Source organism: Bolinopsis microptera, chromosome 10, assembly GCF_026151205.1.
Source record: "Bolinopsis microptera isolate Bmic1 chromosome 10, MBARI_Bmic_1.0, whole genome shotgun sequence".
In the NCBI taxonomy this organism is placed as follows: Eukaryota; Metazoa; Ctenophora; class Tentaculata; order Lobata; family Bolinopsidae; genus Bolinopsis; species Bolinopsis microptera.
The window spans coordinates 4,973,070-4,993,642 of record NC_087081.1 but is presented as its reverse complement, the minus strand read 5'-3'; the positions used below and the strand labels follow the sequence as shown (position 1 = coordinate 4,993,642).

Here is a 20,573-nt window from a genome sequence, read left to right as displayed (position 1 = left end):
AGCATGATAACAAAGTCAAAAGAAACACAATGAAGGTAGGTTACGAACACCACAATATAAAAATCATACCTTACAAGACTTTTTTGTGGCGGACCAATTTGCGACGACCGAAATTTTGGCGGTCCGAAAATATGGCGAAATTGAACAAAAACCGTCAAATTTCGGACGTCACAGAAAATAAGGGTATTTTTCATCATTTTTTGTGACAGTAAGCAGTAAGGAAATTTCTGAAATTCGGTAAAATCATGTTCAAACTTAGTCTGTATTAAGACTGTAAGACTTTCATGTTAGCACATACATGTATTTTAATGCAAATTTAAACTGTATTGCTTGACATTCAATTCGTCATTGGTGTGGTAATAATTTCTCCCAAGAAGCCAGAATTTATTTATTTATTTTACTTTTTAGAAACAAAATAAAGCAGTGAAGGCACAGTCATTGACATAAGCTAAAAGATAATGCGACGGATTCTATTACGACGACCGAAATTTTGGCGGTCCGAAAATATGGCGAAATTTTCGGAAAACCGCCACATTTCGTACGTTATAAATATGTCTTGTAAGGTACTTAGTAGATAACAAGAGTCTCCTTCGCGCTGGAAGCTAATCTGCAAAGAGGGTGGTGTTATCATTAGACAATTTTAAGTTGAGCTGTAGCACAGACAACCCGTCGTTGTGAAATTTAAACCAATTAAACCGAAACATGCTATAACTAAACAATGTTAATGATCCGTTCATGATTATCTTTAACACGACTTTCCGCAAAAACCGTAAAAGATAAACAACTGAAACTTTTTTGACTGGGTCAAATGCTTTAATGGCCTTCAAATCAGCATGAAAAAATAAAAATTGGCCAAGAAATAGGAGTTTTAGAGCCCAAAATTTGGACCCCCAAGTGTTGTCAAAAACGCGAATTAAATAGGTAATAATTATTTTAGTCTCTTGAGTCTTGACACCACATTTAGGGTTAGACGGGTTCCTGCTAGTAATAACTAAATTATGCAATATTCGTGATAACTGTCGTGACTTGCTAAATAATTTTTGAATTTTGAAACTCCTTCTACAGGCATAATATTGAGAGTGAAGTAGTAACATTATTTGGAATAATTGTATACTATAACTGTTTTTTGCGACAGTTAATCTGATATTATCTCTTTAACATTATTTAGTATTTTTTTATTTATGAGACCCGTGTTTTGTTTTTAACTTTCTGCTCCGAGGAGGAGAGAAAGTTATTTGAGGAGAGCCGCTCAGACATGGGCACCGTATTGTGTAAATTATTTAGTTATCTTTATACAATATCTTTGTCGCATAGTAGCGGGGTAGTAAATACAGTGTTTCGTTTCGTTTCGTTTCGTTTCGTATGCTCAACGTATTTAAACGATTCACAGAAAAGTATAGTCCAGTCGGATCCTATCAGAGTTAGTTGGAAATAAATGGTACATGGTAGGTTGATACTTTGTCTAACTGAGCCAATGGGGATCATAATTTTGTCAACATTTAGCGAAAACTGTTCTATAGAATCATGCTGCTCAGAAAACATCAAATAGGCCTTATATTTAGTGGACCGTTCCTAAAATCGCCAAAGTGGTAAACACCCCCTGAAATAACTCGTCAGCCCTCTGATTGGTACATGTGACTTCAAAGTAGCTGTCCATTTAATTTTAGGGGAGCCCATTAGCCCGTTTAAGTTTTTGACGACGATGCTGTGGCTGATGATTAATAAAGGGGTAACATCCGAGGAATGATCAACGACCACTTCGGGTCCGCAACTCTACGGCGTGCCGCGTGAGACGTTATGAACTGTAATAGAGTCTCACCACGTAGAGTATCAGGCCGTAGAGTCCGGACTCAACAACTTCATGTGTGCATTGGGAGCATCCAGGATACCATTTACCCAATGAAGATATGTGAGCTCAATTAGTTGAGTGTATATCGGGTCGTGATATACACTACATTTAATATGCTGCTAAAAGCTTTATTTTGAATGCACTTTTTGTAACTTATTTCACAATATTTTATTAAGACAACATTAACGCAACAAACACCAATAAGACCAATATTTGTTTTATTCTATATTTTAAACCAGTTATTTCGATTATTTAGATGTGGATACTGGATATTGACTGGATCTTGTCTAGGACTTTTCGCCTCGATGCAGCGTTAGGATTTTTTTCTATTTCTGAGTAATATCAATAACTGTAAATTGAAATAACTTCTTTAACAAGTAACAAAAACAAAAATTTCGGTTGAAAATTTGTTGACCTCTGAAAAAAAAAACTTGAAAGGTCGGCCACCGGTAAATACATGACCGGGATAATTTGGCGGGTTTTGGGAAAGTCCGCCATATTTTTCCCGGTCATTAATTTTCCCAGTCATAAATTAACCCGCTATAATATTCCCGAGTAAGGTAAATAGACTGTCAAAGTTTAAAACACGCATTGGTATAGACTATAGTACGTAACTAATAAGGTCAAATTTATATTTGTTAACATATTATTTGTCATATAACGTTGTATTATAGAAACGATAGAGTGATACAACAATGGGGGTCACGACGTGATACAACATATTCTTCATCTTTATACATCATACAACAGTTTGTATTGTACCGTACGTGACCAATTGTAATAGAGGTGTTATGTCACGTGACACCGATCCGTCCAATCACAGACAGGAAGAGTGAGCAGATCGATATCGTGTGTTTACTTTCCTTATCTTTTTTTGACCCTCTGTTCACATTGTTATCTCTACCACATCTCGGCTCGGCAAGGTCCGCGTGCAATATCTGCACCGCGGTAAACACGCCATGAACTTAAAATAGTGTGATTGTTGTAATTATATCTTTATATAACCGTGCCCATTGCCCACGTACAATACAAACTGTTGGGGGGGGGGGGTTTAAGATAAAGGCAACATCTTCGCCACAACTTTGTTCCCCAAGATCTTATACCGCTTCAGATAGCCAATGGAGCGTTCCACGTGGATGCGGGCGATGCTGACTTTTCTTCTTATACAGGGTGGGTCGAAAGTCAGTGGGCATACGTTGGCCTTAATAGCTCAGTCACTGAGTGACCAATTGAAATAATTCTTTCTGGTATGACTTACTACCACCACTGGTTCGAGGAATTTGTCAATCGAAAAATATTAGAGTTAATTTTTTTCAAACGAAGGTTCATTTTTACATTTATTTGATAGTTTAGATAGTCGGAACGAGCTAGATTTTATTGAATTGTGTTAAGGCTGCCCAATTAAGGTGTCCGCGTGTATGGCGGCCGAGATGGCTCACCAAAATTTTCACTGAAAATTTTGAATTAAAAAATTAATTATACAATTAATCGCAAAATAAAAACGATTTTGAATTTGATTTGTAAAATGATTTTAAAATTTAAATAAAAAACGATTTTCATTTTTAAAACGATTTTGAGTTTGATTTTGAAAACGATATTGATTTTAATTTTGATTTTGATTTTGATTTTGAAAACGATATTGGTTTTGATTTTAAAAACGATATTGATTTTGATTTTAAAAACGATATTGATTTTGATTTTGAAAACGATATTGATTTTGATTTCGGCGGCCGAGATGGCTCAGCTAGCTAAAACCGTATGGGATTTATGTTCTGGGGTATTTGGAACAGGTTCAGGGGTTTGAATAGTTAGTACCTGTCCCAAACCATCAGAAAAATCAAGTTTCGACCTCCCAACCCACTCAGGCCACTCCCAGGGGCCACGCCCATCCCAAAATAGCTGAAATCCAGATAGTTAGATGGGCGTGGCCCCTGTGAGTGGCCTGATGCTGAGTGGGTTGGGAGGTCGAAACTTGATTTTTCTGATGGTTTGGGACAGGTACTAACTATTTAAACCCCTGAACCTGTTCCAAATACCCCGGAACATAAATCCCATACGGCTAATTAGCTAGCTGAGCCATCTCGGCCGCCACCAAAAAAAAAAAAAAAAAAAACCATTTTCAAAATCAAAATGGTTTTCAAAATCAATATCGTTTTCGAAATCAAAATCAATATCGTTTTCAAAATCAAAATCGATATCGTTTTTAAAATCAAAATCAATATCGTTTTAAAAATCAAAACCAATATCGTTTTCAAAATCAAAATCAATATCGTTTTCAAAATCAAACTCAAAATCGTTTTAAAAATGAAAATCGTTTTTTATTTAAATTTTAAAATCATTTTACAAATCAAATTCAAAATCGTTTTTATTTTGCGATTAATTGTATAATTAATTTTTTAATTCAAAATTTTCAGTGAAAATTTTGGTGAGCCATCTCGGCCGCCATAGTCGTGTCACGGTGTCACATAATCACCTAGTCAATTTTGTTAACGAGATACACAAAATATCAAATAACGGAGTAGTTCGCTGTTTATTAGTCTCATGATTGAAATACTGATATCTGGATATTATCCGGTTGGAAGAGACAAGGACAAGTGAAACAAGGAAGTTAGGAGTAAGGGCAAATTTTCGGCGTCAACGTCATCTTCAGGCTAAAATTGTTATAAATGTTAGTATATAATAAATGCTTCTATACTAGTTAAAATGCTAAATTGAAATTACACACACTGAATAGAGGTTACATCAAATGGTATTATACATTACATTGAAAATAGTGATGTACACACGTTTTACACTCTGTCCAAGTACATAATATCTACTGAACATAAGGGTCGTGTGCTATTTGTTTAAATTTGTCTTTGAATATGTTGTAAAAGAAATCCCTTAAGCTTCTCGCACTCTTCTTTGTTATTGATACTAGGTTTAAATAAATTAATGTAGTAAGCTTCTGTCACTTTACGTTTAATGGTGCTATATAAGTTAATTTCTAAAATATCGAAGGAAATATCTGGTTCTAAGTTATTGTGAAACTCTGAATAATGAGCAGCCAACGCATTATCAGGATAGGTTAAAGGCCTGTTGACTGCTCTTCGATGCTCTGAAAATCTATCGTGTGCTGTTCTACTCGTTTCCCCTATATATAGCTCTTGACATAATTTACATGTAACTTTGTATGTGACACATTTTGGTTTGCAGTCGTGATTTGTTGTGATGAGTGGACATATGATACAGTTTGGTATGGTGCAGTGTGGTTTGTCGTGTGGTCGTGATGAACATAAGATCTCTGAGAGTTTCTTACCTGGTGTGAATATGAATTTGACCGGTAAGTTGTGTGAGAGGGCAAATTGAGTGACTTCTTTGGAAAATGGCTCGTTGATGAATGGTAGAGTGCATGTTACGTGGTCGGTATCTTGTATGTTTGATGATGAAGGGTTATGACGTGTTGTAGGTGAGAGAGGGTGAAGTCGTCCTGTTTTGTTTATACGTCGTGGGTCTTGGTAACCGTTGTTGACCAACAAGTTGTCTACTATCTTCATGGACTCTTCTTTATACTCTGGTGTTGATGAGCAAAAAGCAGCCGTTTTGTAGAAGTTCTTGATGGTGGCTACTTTAGTTCCCTCATTGTGGTGGCTGTTGGCGTGCAGTGTGATATTCTTTTTCTGCTTCTTTCTGTAGAATTTGTGGTGTAGTGTTCCCTGTTCGTCGATCTTTATCTGGGTGTCGAGGAATGGGGTGAAATCCTGACGGCTTTCCGGATAGTCAATTTCCCATTTGAGCAACTGGTCTGGGTCCTCGTTTGAGATGGACTCCACTATCCTCAGAGCTTCTTCTTTGGAGCTGGCTAGACTCCCGGCATCATCCACGTATCTCCGGTAGAATGAGACGTGTAAATCAGTGTAAATCGATCTTCTCTCGAACATATGTACTCGTACTATCGCTCCTATTGGTGATGGTTGGCACGCCATGAAGAGACCAATTTTCTGGAGGTAGAGTCTTGAGTGATATGTAAAGTATGAGTTGGTGAAGACGAATTCAAGGATCTTGTGGATGTGCGTGAGTGTTAGACCCCAGGTGTCGAGGTCTTCCCAATGTTCTTCGGTGAGTGTAATGAGGTCTTGAATGCAGCCACTGATGTTGATGTTTGTGTACAGTGCTGTGACGTCAGCTGTGAAGAATGAGAGACCTGAGAGTTGTTGATGTGACATGTTTTGAAGCTCTTCTAGGTGAGTGTGTATATTGCTCAGGTGAGATGGAACATGATTAAGCAGAGGAGATAGAATAGATTTAACAATCCAAGCAAGCTTCTCAGAAGGGGAATTTATACAAGACACAATTGGACGTATTTTACAATTAGAAATAATATCTACATCTGAAACTAAGACATTACAATCAAATTTATGAGTTTTCTGTATTAAATAAATAGTCGGTAGTTGGGTATTATGTGCAGTGGCGTAACAAAAGGCCCTGCTGACCCCGCTGTGCAGGGGGGCGCCGTCTTAGGGGGGCGCCAAATCGTCGTTTGAATGTGGGACAATTTCGAAAACTTAACTAAAGTACTAGCAAAACTGCGCGTTTTTCTCTAGATACACACTTTTTTAGAGATTTTACCGGCGTATTCTCTAAAATCACCTAATTTGTTCAATTTTAGGGAGGGGCACCAAAAGGGGAGGGGGCGCCAACAGGGGGGCGCTTTTTTCGGCAGGGGGCGCCAATAGGCAACGTTACGCCACTGATTATGTGATTTAAATAAGTCTACTGTTTTGCTGTCGTAATTACACATCCTACTTATCTCTGTCCATAACACATTACTCTCACTCTCTAGTCTCTCAGTAACCCTGTTGATGAGGCGGCTGTAGGAGACTTCTGAGGGGTTTGCTATTGGTTGGATCCGATTTTGTCGCGTGGTGGTAGGTGCAACGTAGGTGTACGCTTCTTGCGAGCTCATGTCTGACAGATGTTTCTGCGTAATCTGCTGTTGTACTCCACTACTCATAATCACAAACTCACCCCCCTTGTCGCTTCTCGAGAAGTGGAGTTCTTCTTTTCTTGCAATCAAGGATTTGAGTCCCTCCCGTTGTTTTGCTGTTATGTTAGAGGGTACTTTACTGTGTTCTAATCTGGTGTTAATGATGTAAGACAGTTGGCGGAGGTGATGTTCCATGGCGAGGTTGGTGGTGGGTGGAGCACCAGCAAACGGTCGTTGAAATGGCACGTTTTTCGACTTAATAAATGCGAAGCTGGTCGGGCATGTATCATCTGAGATACAGTAAAGACACAGTAAAGTACCCTCTAACCTAACAGCAAAACAACGGGAGGGACTCAAATCCTTGATTGCAATAAAAGAAGAACTCCACTTCTCGAGAAGCGACAAGGGGGGTGAGTTTGTGATTATGAGTAGTGGAGTACAACAGCAGATTACGCAGAAACATCTGTCAGACATGAGCTCGCAAGAAGCGTACACCTACGTTGCACCTACCACCACGCGACAAAATCGGATCCAACCAATAGCAAACCCCTCAGAAGTCTCCTACAGCCGCCTCATCAACAGGGTTACTGAGAGACTAGAGAGTGAGAGTAATGTGTTATGGACAGAGATAAGTAGGATGTGTAATTACGACAGAAAAACAGTAGACTTATTTAAATCACATAATACCCAACTACCGACTATTTATTTAATACAGAAAACTCATAAATTTGATTGTAATGTCTTAGTTTCAGATGTAGATATTATTTCTAATTGTAAAATACGTCCAATTGTGTCTTGTATAAATTCCCCTTCTGAGAAGCTTGCTTGGATTGTTAAATCTATTCTCCTCTGCTTAATCATGTTCCATCTCACCTGAGCAATATACACACTCACCTAGAAGAGCTTCAAAACATGTCACATCAACAACTCTCAGGTCTCTCATTCTTCACAGCTGACGTCACAACACTGTACACAAACATCAACATCAGTGGCTGCATTCAAGACCTCATTACACTCACCGAAGAACATTGGGAAGACCTCGACACCTGGGGTCTAACACTCACGCACATCCACAAGATCCTTGAATTCGTCTTCACCAACTCATACTTTACATATCACTCAAGACTCTACCTCCAGAAAATTGGTCTCTTCATGGGGTGCCAACCATCACCAATAGGAGCGATAGTACGAGTACATATGTTCGAGAGAAGATCGATTTACACTGATTTACACGTCTCATTCTACCGGAGATACGTGGATGATGCCGGGAGTCTAGCCAGCTCCAAAGAAGAAGCTCTGAGGATAGTGGAGTCCATCTCAAACGAGGACCCAGACCAGTTGCTCAAATGGGAAATTGACTATCCGGAAAGCCGTCAGGATTTCACCCCATTCCTCGACACCCAGATAAAGATCGACGAACAGGGAACACTACACCACAAATTCTACAGAAAGAAGCAGAAAAAGAATATCACACTGCACGCCAACAGCCACCACAATGAGGGAACTAAAGTAGCCACCATCAAGAACTTCTACAAAACGGCTGCTTTTTGCTCATCAACACCAGAGTATAAAGAAGAGTCCATGAAGATAGTAGACAACTTGTTGGTCAACAACGGTTACCAAGACCCACGACGTATAAACAAAACAGGACGACTTCACCCTCTCTCACCTACAACACGTCATAACCCTTCATCATCAAACATACAAGATACCGACCACGTAACATGCACTCTACCATTCATCAACGAGCCATTTTCCAAAGAAGTCACTCAATTTGCCCTCTCACACAACTTACCGGTCAAATTCATATTCACACCAGGTAAGAAACTCTCAGAGATCTTATGTTCATCACGACCACACGACAAACCACACTGCACCATACCAAACTGTATCATATGTCCACTCATCACAACAAATCACGACTGCAAACCAAAATGTGTCACATACAAAGTTACATGTAAATTATGTCAAGAGCTATATATAGGGGAAACGAGTAGAACAGCACACGATAGATTTTCAGAGCATCGAAGAGCAGTCAACAGGCCTTTAACCTATCCTGATAATGCGTTGGCTGCTCATTATTCAGAGTTTCACAATAACTTAGAACCAGATATTTCCTTCGATATTTTAGAAATTAACTTATATAGCACCATTAAACGTAAAGTGACAGAAGCTTACTACATTAATTTATTTAAACCTAGTATCAATAACAAAGAAGAGTGCGAGAAGCTTAAGGGATTTCTTTTACAACATATTCAAAGACAAATTTAAACAAATAGCACACGACCCTTATGTTCAGTAGATATTATGTACTTGGACAGAGTGTAAAACGTGTGTACATCACTATTTTCAATGTAATGTATAATACCATTTGATGTAACCTCTATTCAGTGTGTGTAATTTCAATTTAGCATTTTAACTAGTATAGAAGCATTTATTATATACTAACATTTATAACAATTTTAGCCTGAAGATGGCGTTGACGCCGAAAATTTGCCCTTACTCCTAACTTCCTTGTTTCACTTGTCCTTGTCTCTTCCAACCGGATAATATCCAGATATCAGATACACAAAATGCTTGATAACTTCGTCATTTCTAATCTGTTTCACGTCATTTTTTAGATCAGATGCAACATTTAATAATCTACCATCTCTGAAACAAGAATTGCGCCCGTTTGTTCGACTGTCGGCGGACGCTAGATTTCCATCCACTTGCACCAAATGTCCAAATTTTATCATAATTTGGCCTTAAATTGATTTTTCGTTTCTTGTGTCACGTGAATTGGCTTAATTGACTAGCTGAATTAATTGTGAATACTGAATAGTGACATTAAATCAAAATACAAGTTGATCGTTGTACCTTAGCTGAGAAGGTCAGCCAATGCAATTAGAGTTGGCCGGACCAGCTTAATATAATTGTAATAAACGAACGTCAGTCGCTTGAATAATAACCAAATGTGAACATTATGACAAACGTAATATTGCACATTAACCAAACTCCTCGAGGTAAAATCTATTGTAGGCAATAGTACTTGGTTTCCAAAGTAACACAATACCATACAAAACATATCAAAACATTCCAATAAAAACCCTGTCACGGCAACATAAACCTCGTCAAAACATATGTCGTATTTTATTAACTTATCTGGTGCCAAGTCGGTTGAACATCCTAGTACAAATAAAATTATTAACAACTTGTACCTCATCAAAGTGATAGGTTTGTAAACTTATATTGAGAACAACAAATCAAACCTAACTTGGCGTATAAATTTCGGAAAGACTGTATTTGGTGCGCGTTGATCGATTTACATTAACGTGACGGGAGCAGGACTATTGAGCGGTGGACTGTTGAGCGTAGGACTGTAGGTCGGTGAAGGTCGGAAGTAGGACTGTAGACAGTAGAGCGGTGTCAAATCGCCAGGGTAGGACTCTAGAGCGGCCACCCTTATAGATCTCACAACATGAGGACTTTAGAGCGATACGATCCTAAAATGAGGACTGTAGAGCGTTGGACTGTTGAGCGGTGGACTGTAGGCCGGTGAAGGTCGGAAGTAGGACTGTAGAGCGGCCCTCCCTTATAGATCCCATAACATGAGGACTCTAGAGCGGTACCCTACTATAACATGAGGACTCTATAGCGGTTGAAAATTTGAAGATTGAACACTCAACGAAGCTAAGTTATACATTGTAACTCGTGATTGATTATGGTCATGACATTCTAGGATGATAACTTTATTAAAGAGTCATGGAGTTAATGAACATTTTCATTTACTTATTATAAATATTTCATTACTAATATTATAGTGTAACTTAATTTAAGATTATTGGTCGGTCTCAACGTCTTCCAAATGATTGAAATATTCCCCTGGGCCTGCTACTCGAAAATGTATAACGTGTCTTCGGTATTTTAGTGAACCTTTGAAATCCTAACAAGATATCTCACTGCGATGGGATCTGATCTGAATCAGTTCCGTCACCAGATTGATGAACATCAGATATCCTTAGTAGGCGCTAAAGCGACACGCGATGCGATCCTCATTCCTAAATTATCTGCACGAACTTGATCGGTACTCTGCTTAGCGAAATCACATTGATACGAACAGTAGTAGTAGAATGTTGTGAGATCTATAAGGGCGGCCGCTCTAGAGTCCTACCCTGTCGATTTGACACTGCTCTACAGTCCTACTGCCGACCTTCACCGACCTACAGTCCTACGCTCAACAGTCCTCCGCTCAATAGTCCTACAGCCTAACGTGACGTCACGCGAGGCAGACTCCAAGTAGACCCATCGCGATATCGGCTGTAGGAAGTACAATGCATCAGCGATTAATTTCTGCGCGCGCGCGGCTTTTCCGTTGCTTGGTAACATACGGAACGACACCATATTCAGACCCGACTACCGCTATCTCCAAAATCCACGTTTTTCTGCAAAAACCTCCATTCGTAACCTTCCACTTAAATTTTTTCAAAATGGTGGATGGAAAAAATCAGGCGTCCAGCATGTTCAGAAAGAACAATATAGGTGTTTTAATTTTGAATGTGCCTGGTCTTAAATATTCGAATTTTCAGATTTTGACGACGGAATCCTCGAACCAGAAGGTACAGTATGCCATCTGAAAAGCAACAGCTCTCAAATATAAAACACGGCGGAGCTATTAAGGCCAACACATGCCCACTGACTTTTGGCCCACCGTGACGTATAGATAAACGCAAGAACAGCAATTGCTCACTTCCCACCCTGAGAAACCCTTGCATGGTCTGGTAAGGAATGTATAGCTTAGTCACAACCCATTAATCCAGCTGAAGATATTGAACTGACGTTCCAGTTCGATGAGAATAAGTCAAACATCTTGCTAAATTGCGTTAATGTGACGTCAATCTTGCAAACGCTGAAGCCTAGAGTGCTTCGTTTCTTACTAAACTGATAAAACAGGGGAAGTGATATGAACTTTGTTACGTAAATGTCGCTATTTTTATAGTCGACATTTACGTAACAAAGTCGGATCAAGCTAAAATGTTATTGAATTGTGTTTGGCCATTCGAATTACGTTTGTCCTGAAAGAATTAAAACTGTAGCTTCTCAGATGACCGTGATATGAAGCATAACGAGTTTATTCATTACGTGTGATCAGGTGATTGGTTTACCTAATCACGTGATAAGGTGCCCCCGTTAACAACCCCGTTAAACATTATGGGAATTGTTAAGGGTGCCCAATTAAGGTGTCGTGTCACGGTGTCACATAATCACCCAGTCAATATTGTTAACGAGATACAGAAAATGCTTCATAACTTCGTCATTTCTAATCCGTTTTGCCTCATGTTTTCAGATCATATGCAACATTTGATAATCTACCGTCTCTGAAAACATTAGGCGTTCATCATGTTCAGAGAAAACAATATAGGTGTTTTAATATTGAATGGGCGTGGTCTAAAATATTCGAATTTTCACATTTTGACGACGGAATCCTCGAACCAGTAAGTACAGTATGCCATCTGCAAAGCAACAGTCGCCGTGTACTATATGTGAACCATAGGATACAACCATTTTACTTTCTCACCTCAATTCGTGTCGGTGTAGACCGTGGAATCTGAGTTTATTAGATGTCCACATCTGACCGGTTAGTCTAGAATGCCACACAACTAGGACACCACACAACTAGAATACCACACAACTAGAACACCACCCCAAGTCTAGAATACCACACAACTAGAACACCACATCAAGTCTAGAATACCACACAACTCACCAATGTACTGAAAGAGCTCACTAAATACATCGTTACGAACGAGTTCTGACTGATAACAAATCCCAGATGTGGAATGTCGTCGTACATTCCACTAAATCTAATGTGGTCTGACATAAACATGTAACTCGAATTTTTTTTTAATTGAGATTTTTATATGTGCGTGTTTGTTAGAAAATTCTGCATCAGATGAGCCCTTTTTTGTAGCTGAGAAAGGCCCGGAAGTGTGATTTCCCAACATGTAACTTTCCAAGAGGTAGTAAAAACCACGTAAAAAGCTCGTAAAAACACGTAAGAAAGATACATGTTTTTGTCAGAAAGTTATGACAATGAATTGGATTAGAATCACCTATGTATGAAACATACATGTTTTTGTCAGATCTGTTGCACGTGTATTTTAGTGCAGCTGCAGCTGCACGTGCTGAAATTTCACTTCCATCTTGCCGTTACTGGTTTCGTTGTAGCTTGAGCAGCTGGCTGTTGAATGCTCAAGTTAATCACGCTTGCACCTTGTTAATCATAGTGCTATGATAACAGGCCACTTAAATAATATAACAACGAAATTTGTACACATTTCCTTTGAAACATTAGTGCATTATATTAGCATATTCTAAGAAATGATATCGATTTTAACGGTCCAAGTTAATTCCCATCTGTTTTGTTAGCTGATGGACATTCAATAAAGTTGTGCGATAGCAGATAGGTATATTTTAGTTTAGGTACATATTATCATTTAAGAATAGGATTATATTGAAATTTGTAATAACTTTAATCTTTATGTAATCACGTTCTAATCCTAATGAAGTAATTGCTCAGTAGTATTTATATATAGTTTATATTTTGTTTGTTGTGAATTATCATGAGTCACCTTCACCTCAAATTGTACCGTTTAGATTCCACAGTTTCAGCACCTCAAATCATATAAGTTCTCATTTTCCCAGCAATAAATTTCATACTTTCGTTAAGGTTTGTATACGCATTGAGGAGGAGAAGGAGGTGGATGAGGAGGATGATGAGGTCTGAGGAGAAGGAGAAGAAGGTGAAGGAGGACTGACGAGGAGACGGAGGAGGACTGAGGAGGAGGAAGAGGAGGAGGAGAAGGACTAAGGAGGAGAAGGAGGACCCAGGAGGAGGATAACTGAGGAGAAGGACCGATGAGGAGGAGGAGGAGGAGGACTGAGGAGGAGGACCGAAGAGGAGGAGGAGGAGGACTGAGGAGGAGGATGAGGACTAAGGAGGAGAAGGAGGACCCAAGAGGAGGACCCAGGAAGAGGACTGAGGAGTAGGAGTAGGAGGACTGAGGAGGAGGAGGACTGAGGAGGAGGAGGACTGAGGACGAGAAGGACTGAGGAGGAGGAGAATGACTGAGGAGGACTGAGGAGAACTGAGGAGGAAGAGGAGGAGGACTGAATAGGAGGAGGAGTAGGGGGACTGGGGGAGGACTGAGGAGGACTGAGGAGGAGGAGGACTAAGGAGAAGGATGAGGAGGAGGGATGAGGACTGAGGAGGACTGAGGAGGAAGTGGAGGACTGAGGAGGATTGAGAAGGATAGCTGAGGAGGATGACTGAGGAGGAGAACTGAGGAGGAGGACTGAGAGGGACGAGGAGGGGGAAGACTGAGGAGAACAAGGAGGACTGATGAGGAGGATGAGGAGGAGGGTGACTGGGGGGAGGACTGAGGAGGAGGAAGAGCACTGAGGAGGAGGAGGAAGAGGAGAAGGACTGAGGAGGAGAAGGAGGACTGATAAGGAGGATGAGGAGGAGGGTGACTGGGGGAGAACTGAGGATGAGGAGGAGAAGGACTGAGGAGGAGGAGAATGACTGAGGAGGACTGAGGAGAACTGAGGAGGAAGAGGAGGAGGACTGAATAGGAGGAGGAGTAGGGGGACTGGGGGAGGACTGAGGAGGAGGAAGAGCACTGAGGAGGAGGAGGAAGAGGAGAAGGACTGAGGAGGAGAAGGAGGACTGATAAGGAGGATGAGGAGGAGGGTGACTGGGGGAGAACTGAGGATGAGGATGAGCACTGAGGAGGAGGAGGAAAAGGACTGAGGAGGCGGAGGAGGAGGCGGAGGACTGAGGAGAAGGATGAAGAGGAGGAGGACTGAGGAGAAGGAGGACTGAAGAGGAGGACTGAGGAGGAAGAGGAGGAGGACTGAGGAGGACTGAGGAGGAGGTGGAGGACTGAGGAGGATTGAGAAGGATGGCTGAGGAGGATGACTGAGGAGGAGGACTGAGGAGGAGGACTGAGAGGGACGAGGAGGAGGAGGAAGAGTGAGGAGAACAAGGAGGACTGATGAGGAGGATGAGGAGGAGGGTGACTGGGGGGAGGACTGAGGAGGAGGAAGAGCACTGAGGAGGAGGAGGAAGAGGAGAAGGACTGAGGAGGAGAAGGAGGACTGATAAGGAGGATGAGGAGGAGGGTGACTGGGGGAGAACTGAGGATGAGGATGAGCACTGAGGAGGAGGAGGAAGAGGACAGGGACTGAGGAGGCGGAGGAGGAGGCGGAGGACTGAGAGGGAGGAGGAGGAGGAGGAGGAGGAGGAGGAAGACTGAGGAGGAAGAGAAGAAGGACTGAGGGGGAGGAGGAAGAGGAGAAGGACTGAGGAGGAGAAGGAGGACTGATAAGGAGGATGAGGAGGAGGGTGACTGGGGGAGAACTGAGGATGAGGATGAGCACTGAGGAGGAGGAGGAAGAGGACAAGGAGGAGAAGGACTGAGGAGGAGGAGAATGACTGAGGAGGACTGAGGAGAACTGAGGAGGAAGAGGAGGAGGACTGAATAGGAGGAGGAGTAGGGGGACTGGGGGAGGACTGAGGAGGAGGAAGAGCACTGAGGAGGAGGAGGAAGAGGAGAAGGACTGAGGAGGAGAAGGAGGACTGAGAGGAGGATGAGGAGGAGGGTGACTGGGGGAGAACTGAGGATGAGGATGAGCACTGAGGAGGAGGAGGAAGAGGACAGGGACTGAGGAGGCGGAGAAGGAGGCGGAGGACTGAGGAGGAGGATGAAGAGGAGGAGGACTGAGGAGGAGGAGGACTGAAGAGGAGGACTGAGGAGGAAGAGGAGGAGAAATGAGGAGGACTGAGGAGAAGGGGGAGGAGGAGGAGGATTGAGGAGGATTGAGGAGGACTGAGGAGGATGACTGAGGAGGAGGACTGAGAGGGAGGAGGAGGAGGAGGAGGAGGAAGACTGAGGAGGAAGAGAAGAAGGACTGAGGGGGAGGAGGACTGAGGAGGAGGAGGACTGAGGAGGACTGATGAGGAGGATGTGGAGGAGGGTGACTGGGGGAGGAGGAGGAAGAGGAGGACTGAGAAGGAGGATCAGGAGGACTGAGGAGGAGGAGGACTGAGGAGGAGGAGGAGGACTGAATAGGAGGAGTAGGGGGACTGGGGGAGGACTGAGGAAGACTGAGGAGGAGGACTAAGGAGAAGGATGAGGAGGAGGAGGATGAGGACTGAGGATGGCTGAGGAGGATGACTGAGAGAGAGGAGGAGGAGGAGGTGTAGGAGGAGGAGGACTGAGGATAACTGAGGAGGAGAAGGAGGACTGAGGAGAAGGAGGAGGAAGCATTTCAATGTTATTTCCATTTTTGTTATTTTTGTCCGTTTTTGTCCGCTCTTTATTTTTGTCTGTTTTGAAAATACACCAAATTTATACTGACATCAACGTAAATACATAATTTAACTCAGCCATAGGTTCCGTACAGACTCAACTCTGCACCCGTGTCAATATGTTCAATATATGCAAGCCTCTTGATTTATATACATTAAAAACAAATTTATGGTAATTTGACGAATTTACAAATGAACTTCAGTCCCAAATATTAATAAGTCAAATTACATGTTTTTGTCAGATTTTGATTGGCACTTAATTCATGAAAACAAGCATGTATGAATCATACATGTTTTTGTCAGATTATAAATAAATCGTTTACCCATCACACAAATCTGACAAAAACAAGTTTACCCTATATTTTATTCCAGTATGCTATTCTTCAGTTTTCTTTCCTAGTCATAGTTAAGTTAGCTAATCAGCTATGCTACTGCAAAAAAATGGAGAAAAAATTCGAAAATCCAATGATTTTAGAGTAAAAAAGGCGTTTATGCGATTTTCTCAAAATGGTAAAAACCCTAGTTACATGTTTATGTCAGACCACATTAGAAATATAGGTATGGCTAGAATTATGTAACTCAGAATGGCCCCAATGTAATCGCTTGTGTTTACTGCTATGCTGAGAAGGAGTTGCTTGGTTACTATCTTCTGCTTAGAATCCAGGATAGATTTCAACGTCGCCTGAAAATGATGAGATTAACCAAAACCATAGTTGGTCAGTACGCACTGTACGAACTTTTAAAAGGTGCCGAACTGTACGAATTTTAAAAAGCTGTCGAGGAATTTTTACCGAATTTTAAACCACTTACCACCGACCGATTTGAAAAACCTTAATCATTTGGCTTCGTCAGAGTTTTGTCGGCACTATTTGGGCACTATACAGACAGACAGACACTAGACAGACACACACACACACATCTATTGAGATTATTAGTATATATTGGTTGTTTGTTTGTTTGTTTGTTTATAGAACCCGTCCCCAATCTCGTATCGGAAAATGACTAAACTCAGGTCTGAGTGTGAATACGGGTGGTACCTGCAAGAGTGTTTATTAAGCATTTAGAGTTCTGTAAAACTGCAGTTACAATTGTGCTAGAGTATTTTTAGTATATACGATTGGTATCAGATATATATCCCTACATGCTTCCAAAATTTGTAAAGCCGTAGTACATACATATCACATTACACCGGAGCCTACACAGTGCAATCTCCTCCAGTCGATCTGCGCCGCGTATGTTTATATAAGCGCGCGGCGCAGACTGTAGACTGGAGGAAACCACACTCTGCAAGTTCGATCCAGTGCAATGCTACATGTACGTACTACGGCTTCATCTCCAACTTTCTGCACAATGTACTGGAATGTTTTGAAGGAAAAGAAAGAACAAAAAAAAGTGATACATATAAATAAAATCAGCGATTTAATGTTAGCCTTAGGAGGGTAACTTTAATTCCCTGGTTTCTAAAATCAGCTATTAAAAAAAATAATAAAGTATGTAACGTCGATACCAAACCGATTATTGAGCGATAATAACTGAGTAGTTAATTCCTGGGTTGCGGAGTCATTCAGATGTTCCAGTTTTCGAATGTGATTCTTGTTCAGTTCTTGACCAGAAGTGTCTAATGAAGTAAGTCAGACAAGCAAACTCTTCCTTAAATGCTGATATAAGTCGTCTCAATCCCAGAAATTATGAATGATGACCCAGTGTAAAAGTGCAGAAATCGGCCGAAAATAACAAAGACTAAAAACAGTTAAAAAGTGACAGGATTCAAACACAAGGAAAATTAATAACTTAGAGCGTAATAAGGAATATCTCGAAACGGAGTTTTCTGAGAGGGTGAGAGGTTCTTTAATAAGAGCTAAAGATTAAATGAGAGTTGAGACCCACTAAAGGTACTAAATTAACCGGACTGCTAGCAAGGAATCGAGAGTGGGAATAGAAATAAAAGCGGAATAAATTTTAAGATAATGAAACAGAAACTGAAAGCTAAAATATATACCGTTCTAGAATGCCTCCGCAAACTATTGCTCCTTTGTAATGTGCACGTGTTAGTAAGTGTAGTAAAAAGATAAAAATAAAAAAGAGAGAGTGAGAGGTTCTTTAATAAGAGCTAAAGTTTAAATGAGAGTTGAGACCCACTAAAGGTACTAAATTAACCGGACTGCTAGCAAGGAATCGAGAGTGGGAATAAAAATAAAAGCGGAATAAATTTTAAGATCTTATATATTATATATATACTAGATTCGTTCGTTAATAATACTCACCGATTATAGCGAGGAAGAAGTCAATAGCAGCGATTATATTTATATAGAGCACATAGTTTTCCCAGCCCAAAACATTTCCAAGTTCAGTGATGTTCAGTCTTGGGATGTAGTGAACAGTGTTACTTGTCACGGAGGGAGGCATTCTTGCCTTGGTAAATTTCATTATAGGAGCGACCCCTGATGTACAGTGGTATAAAAGTCAGTCACAAACTGATGCCGACTATTTGGAGTATAAAATAAAATAAAATCTCTGTTATGTAATTCTCGTTATATAGCACCATATATATCGCGTCTAGACCATCGTAAGTTTGACGCAGTTAAACTAATGGCAAGAATATACCCTCTCACAGGTTGAGATGTATCGGGAGTGGGAATACTATATGTAATTATAATCTGCTTTACAAAGTTGTCGATCTCTTTTAAATTGCACGTTCATCTATAAAAGTTCAGCACTGAATTTTCTACTTTTCGATGTGCTGTGCACCTATGGAACGGTTGTTTTAGAAACAGCTTTTCAATTCAATTAAATAACTTTAAAATCTGGTTTATAAAATGCAATCGTTTAATGAGTGCTGTAGCATCAATCCTGATCTCTATGATATATTAGTAGTGATATCGCAAAGAAATCCAATTAAAATCAATGATATTGCGTCAAATGAAAATTATTTTTAGTGGTCGCTTTCTTTGAACAAAATTCTTAATGATTTTAAACCATTAAAAAATCTTGACTCATATCTGATTTCGTGATAATGGTACTGGTAGATAAAGAGTATTTCAACCTCGCTAAAAGCACCGGTCGTTTGAAAAGGTACTTATCTATCAAAGGCCTGACATCTGAGTTAATTTAAGTTCTTTCGATTAAATCCAAGTTCGAAAATTTATGAGGCGAATTTTTCCCGAACTAATCCCGAACTGAAAAAAGGTGCCGAACTGTACGAATTTTTTACGACTTTTGTACGAACTGACCAACTATGACCAAAACTAGACAATAAGCTAGGTAATACAATAATAAGCTGAATAATATAAGCTCAGCTAAATAATATACTAAGTTATCTGCAAATAGTAAAACTCTTAAACTAGACGGACTTATAACAGTATCGCGAAATATATCGACACATTTCGTTAATCATAAGTCAGTCCCTGTCCAGATCAGGCGTTTTATACCAGTTAATCCTTTAGTTGTTTCACTTGGTTGATATTTTCCTCCGTGTTACTTGCCCGGCACTTAATTGAACTGCAGCAAAATAGTTAAATAATAACTCAAATATTAAGTTTGTTAAATGAATAAATGAAATGAATAATTATTATTAAAATGAATAAATTAAGAATGGACTATTATATCATATCATATTCATGGTTAATTGACATTACTTATACTACGCACTTAATTTGGGACATCTCATTGCATGATCTAAAATATCGGGTTGCTGCTGGTCATGGTATCTTTGGAATTGAAAGGAAATTAGTTTATGATCGGTGTTACTGCAGTAGTTAGTATAGTATTACTATTAGTATGACTTGTTACTGTTAGTATGACTTGACCATTGTTAATGGTCTGGCCCGGCGCGCGCTACTTCGTAGCTCTTGCCATCGGGCCAATAATTATTGTACTATCATATTGATTTCAATGATGAATCAGTGGGGTTAAGATAGTCACATTTGTAACAAATAAAACCTGGAAACCGGCCTACCTGGATTACCAGACCTCTTCTTTTCCTCAACAATCAACCTAACCAGGGAAACCAAGGAAGAGCTAGGAAGTAGGAAGTAGGAAGAGCTAGGAAGTAGGAAGCAAGTGTAAATACACCTTTCAACATCTACTGTGACATGTTTTGTATTGTACTCCATACCGATTCATTTGCTATGCGGGATACCTCAAATCACCCCCATATGTCGGCTTAAAATAAAATCAACAAGGGTAACATACGGGCAAGGGTAAAATTCAGATACGAGCGTCGGGCAAGGGGTAGTAAAGAACCGGTAACAATTAATTCAGTGAAATGTTCCACGAGAGTCAGGATAATTTGGAAATTGCTAATAGAGACTGATCCTGATCAGGAAGGTCGAGGATTGTAAATGTTATTGAAGATGTTGATTTGAAATCCGGACGTTGTGAAGTAAAAATACAGGTTCTTTCCGCAG

At 40.3% G+C, this 20,573-nt stretch overlaps 1 protein-coding gene across 1 annotated transcript; it reads left to right on the top strand.

The window, feature by feature from the left end:
- Positions 1-7,967: 7,967 nt before the first annotated feature.
- LOC134822257 (uncharacterized) lies at positions 7,968-12,672 on the top strand. The gene is made up of 2 exons (XM_063833163.1): positions 7,968-8,534; positions 12,628-12,672. The coding sequence occupies exons 1-2, from the start codon at positions 7,968-7,970 to the stop codon at positions 12,670-12,672; spliced, it is 612 nt and encodes a 203-aa protein (XP_063689233.1).
- The last annotated feature ends 7,901 nt before the right edge of the window (positions 12,673-20,573 follow it).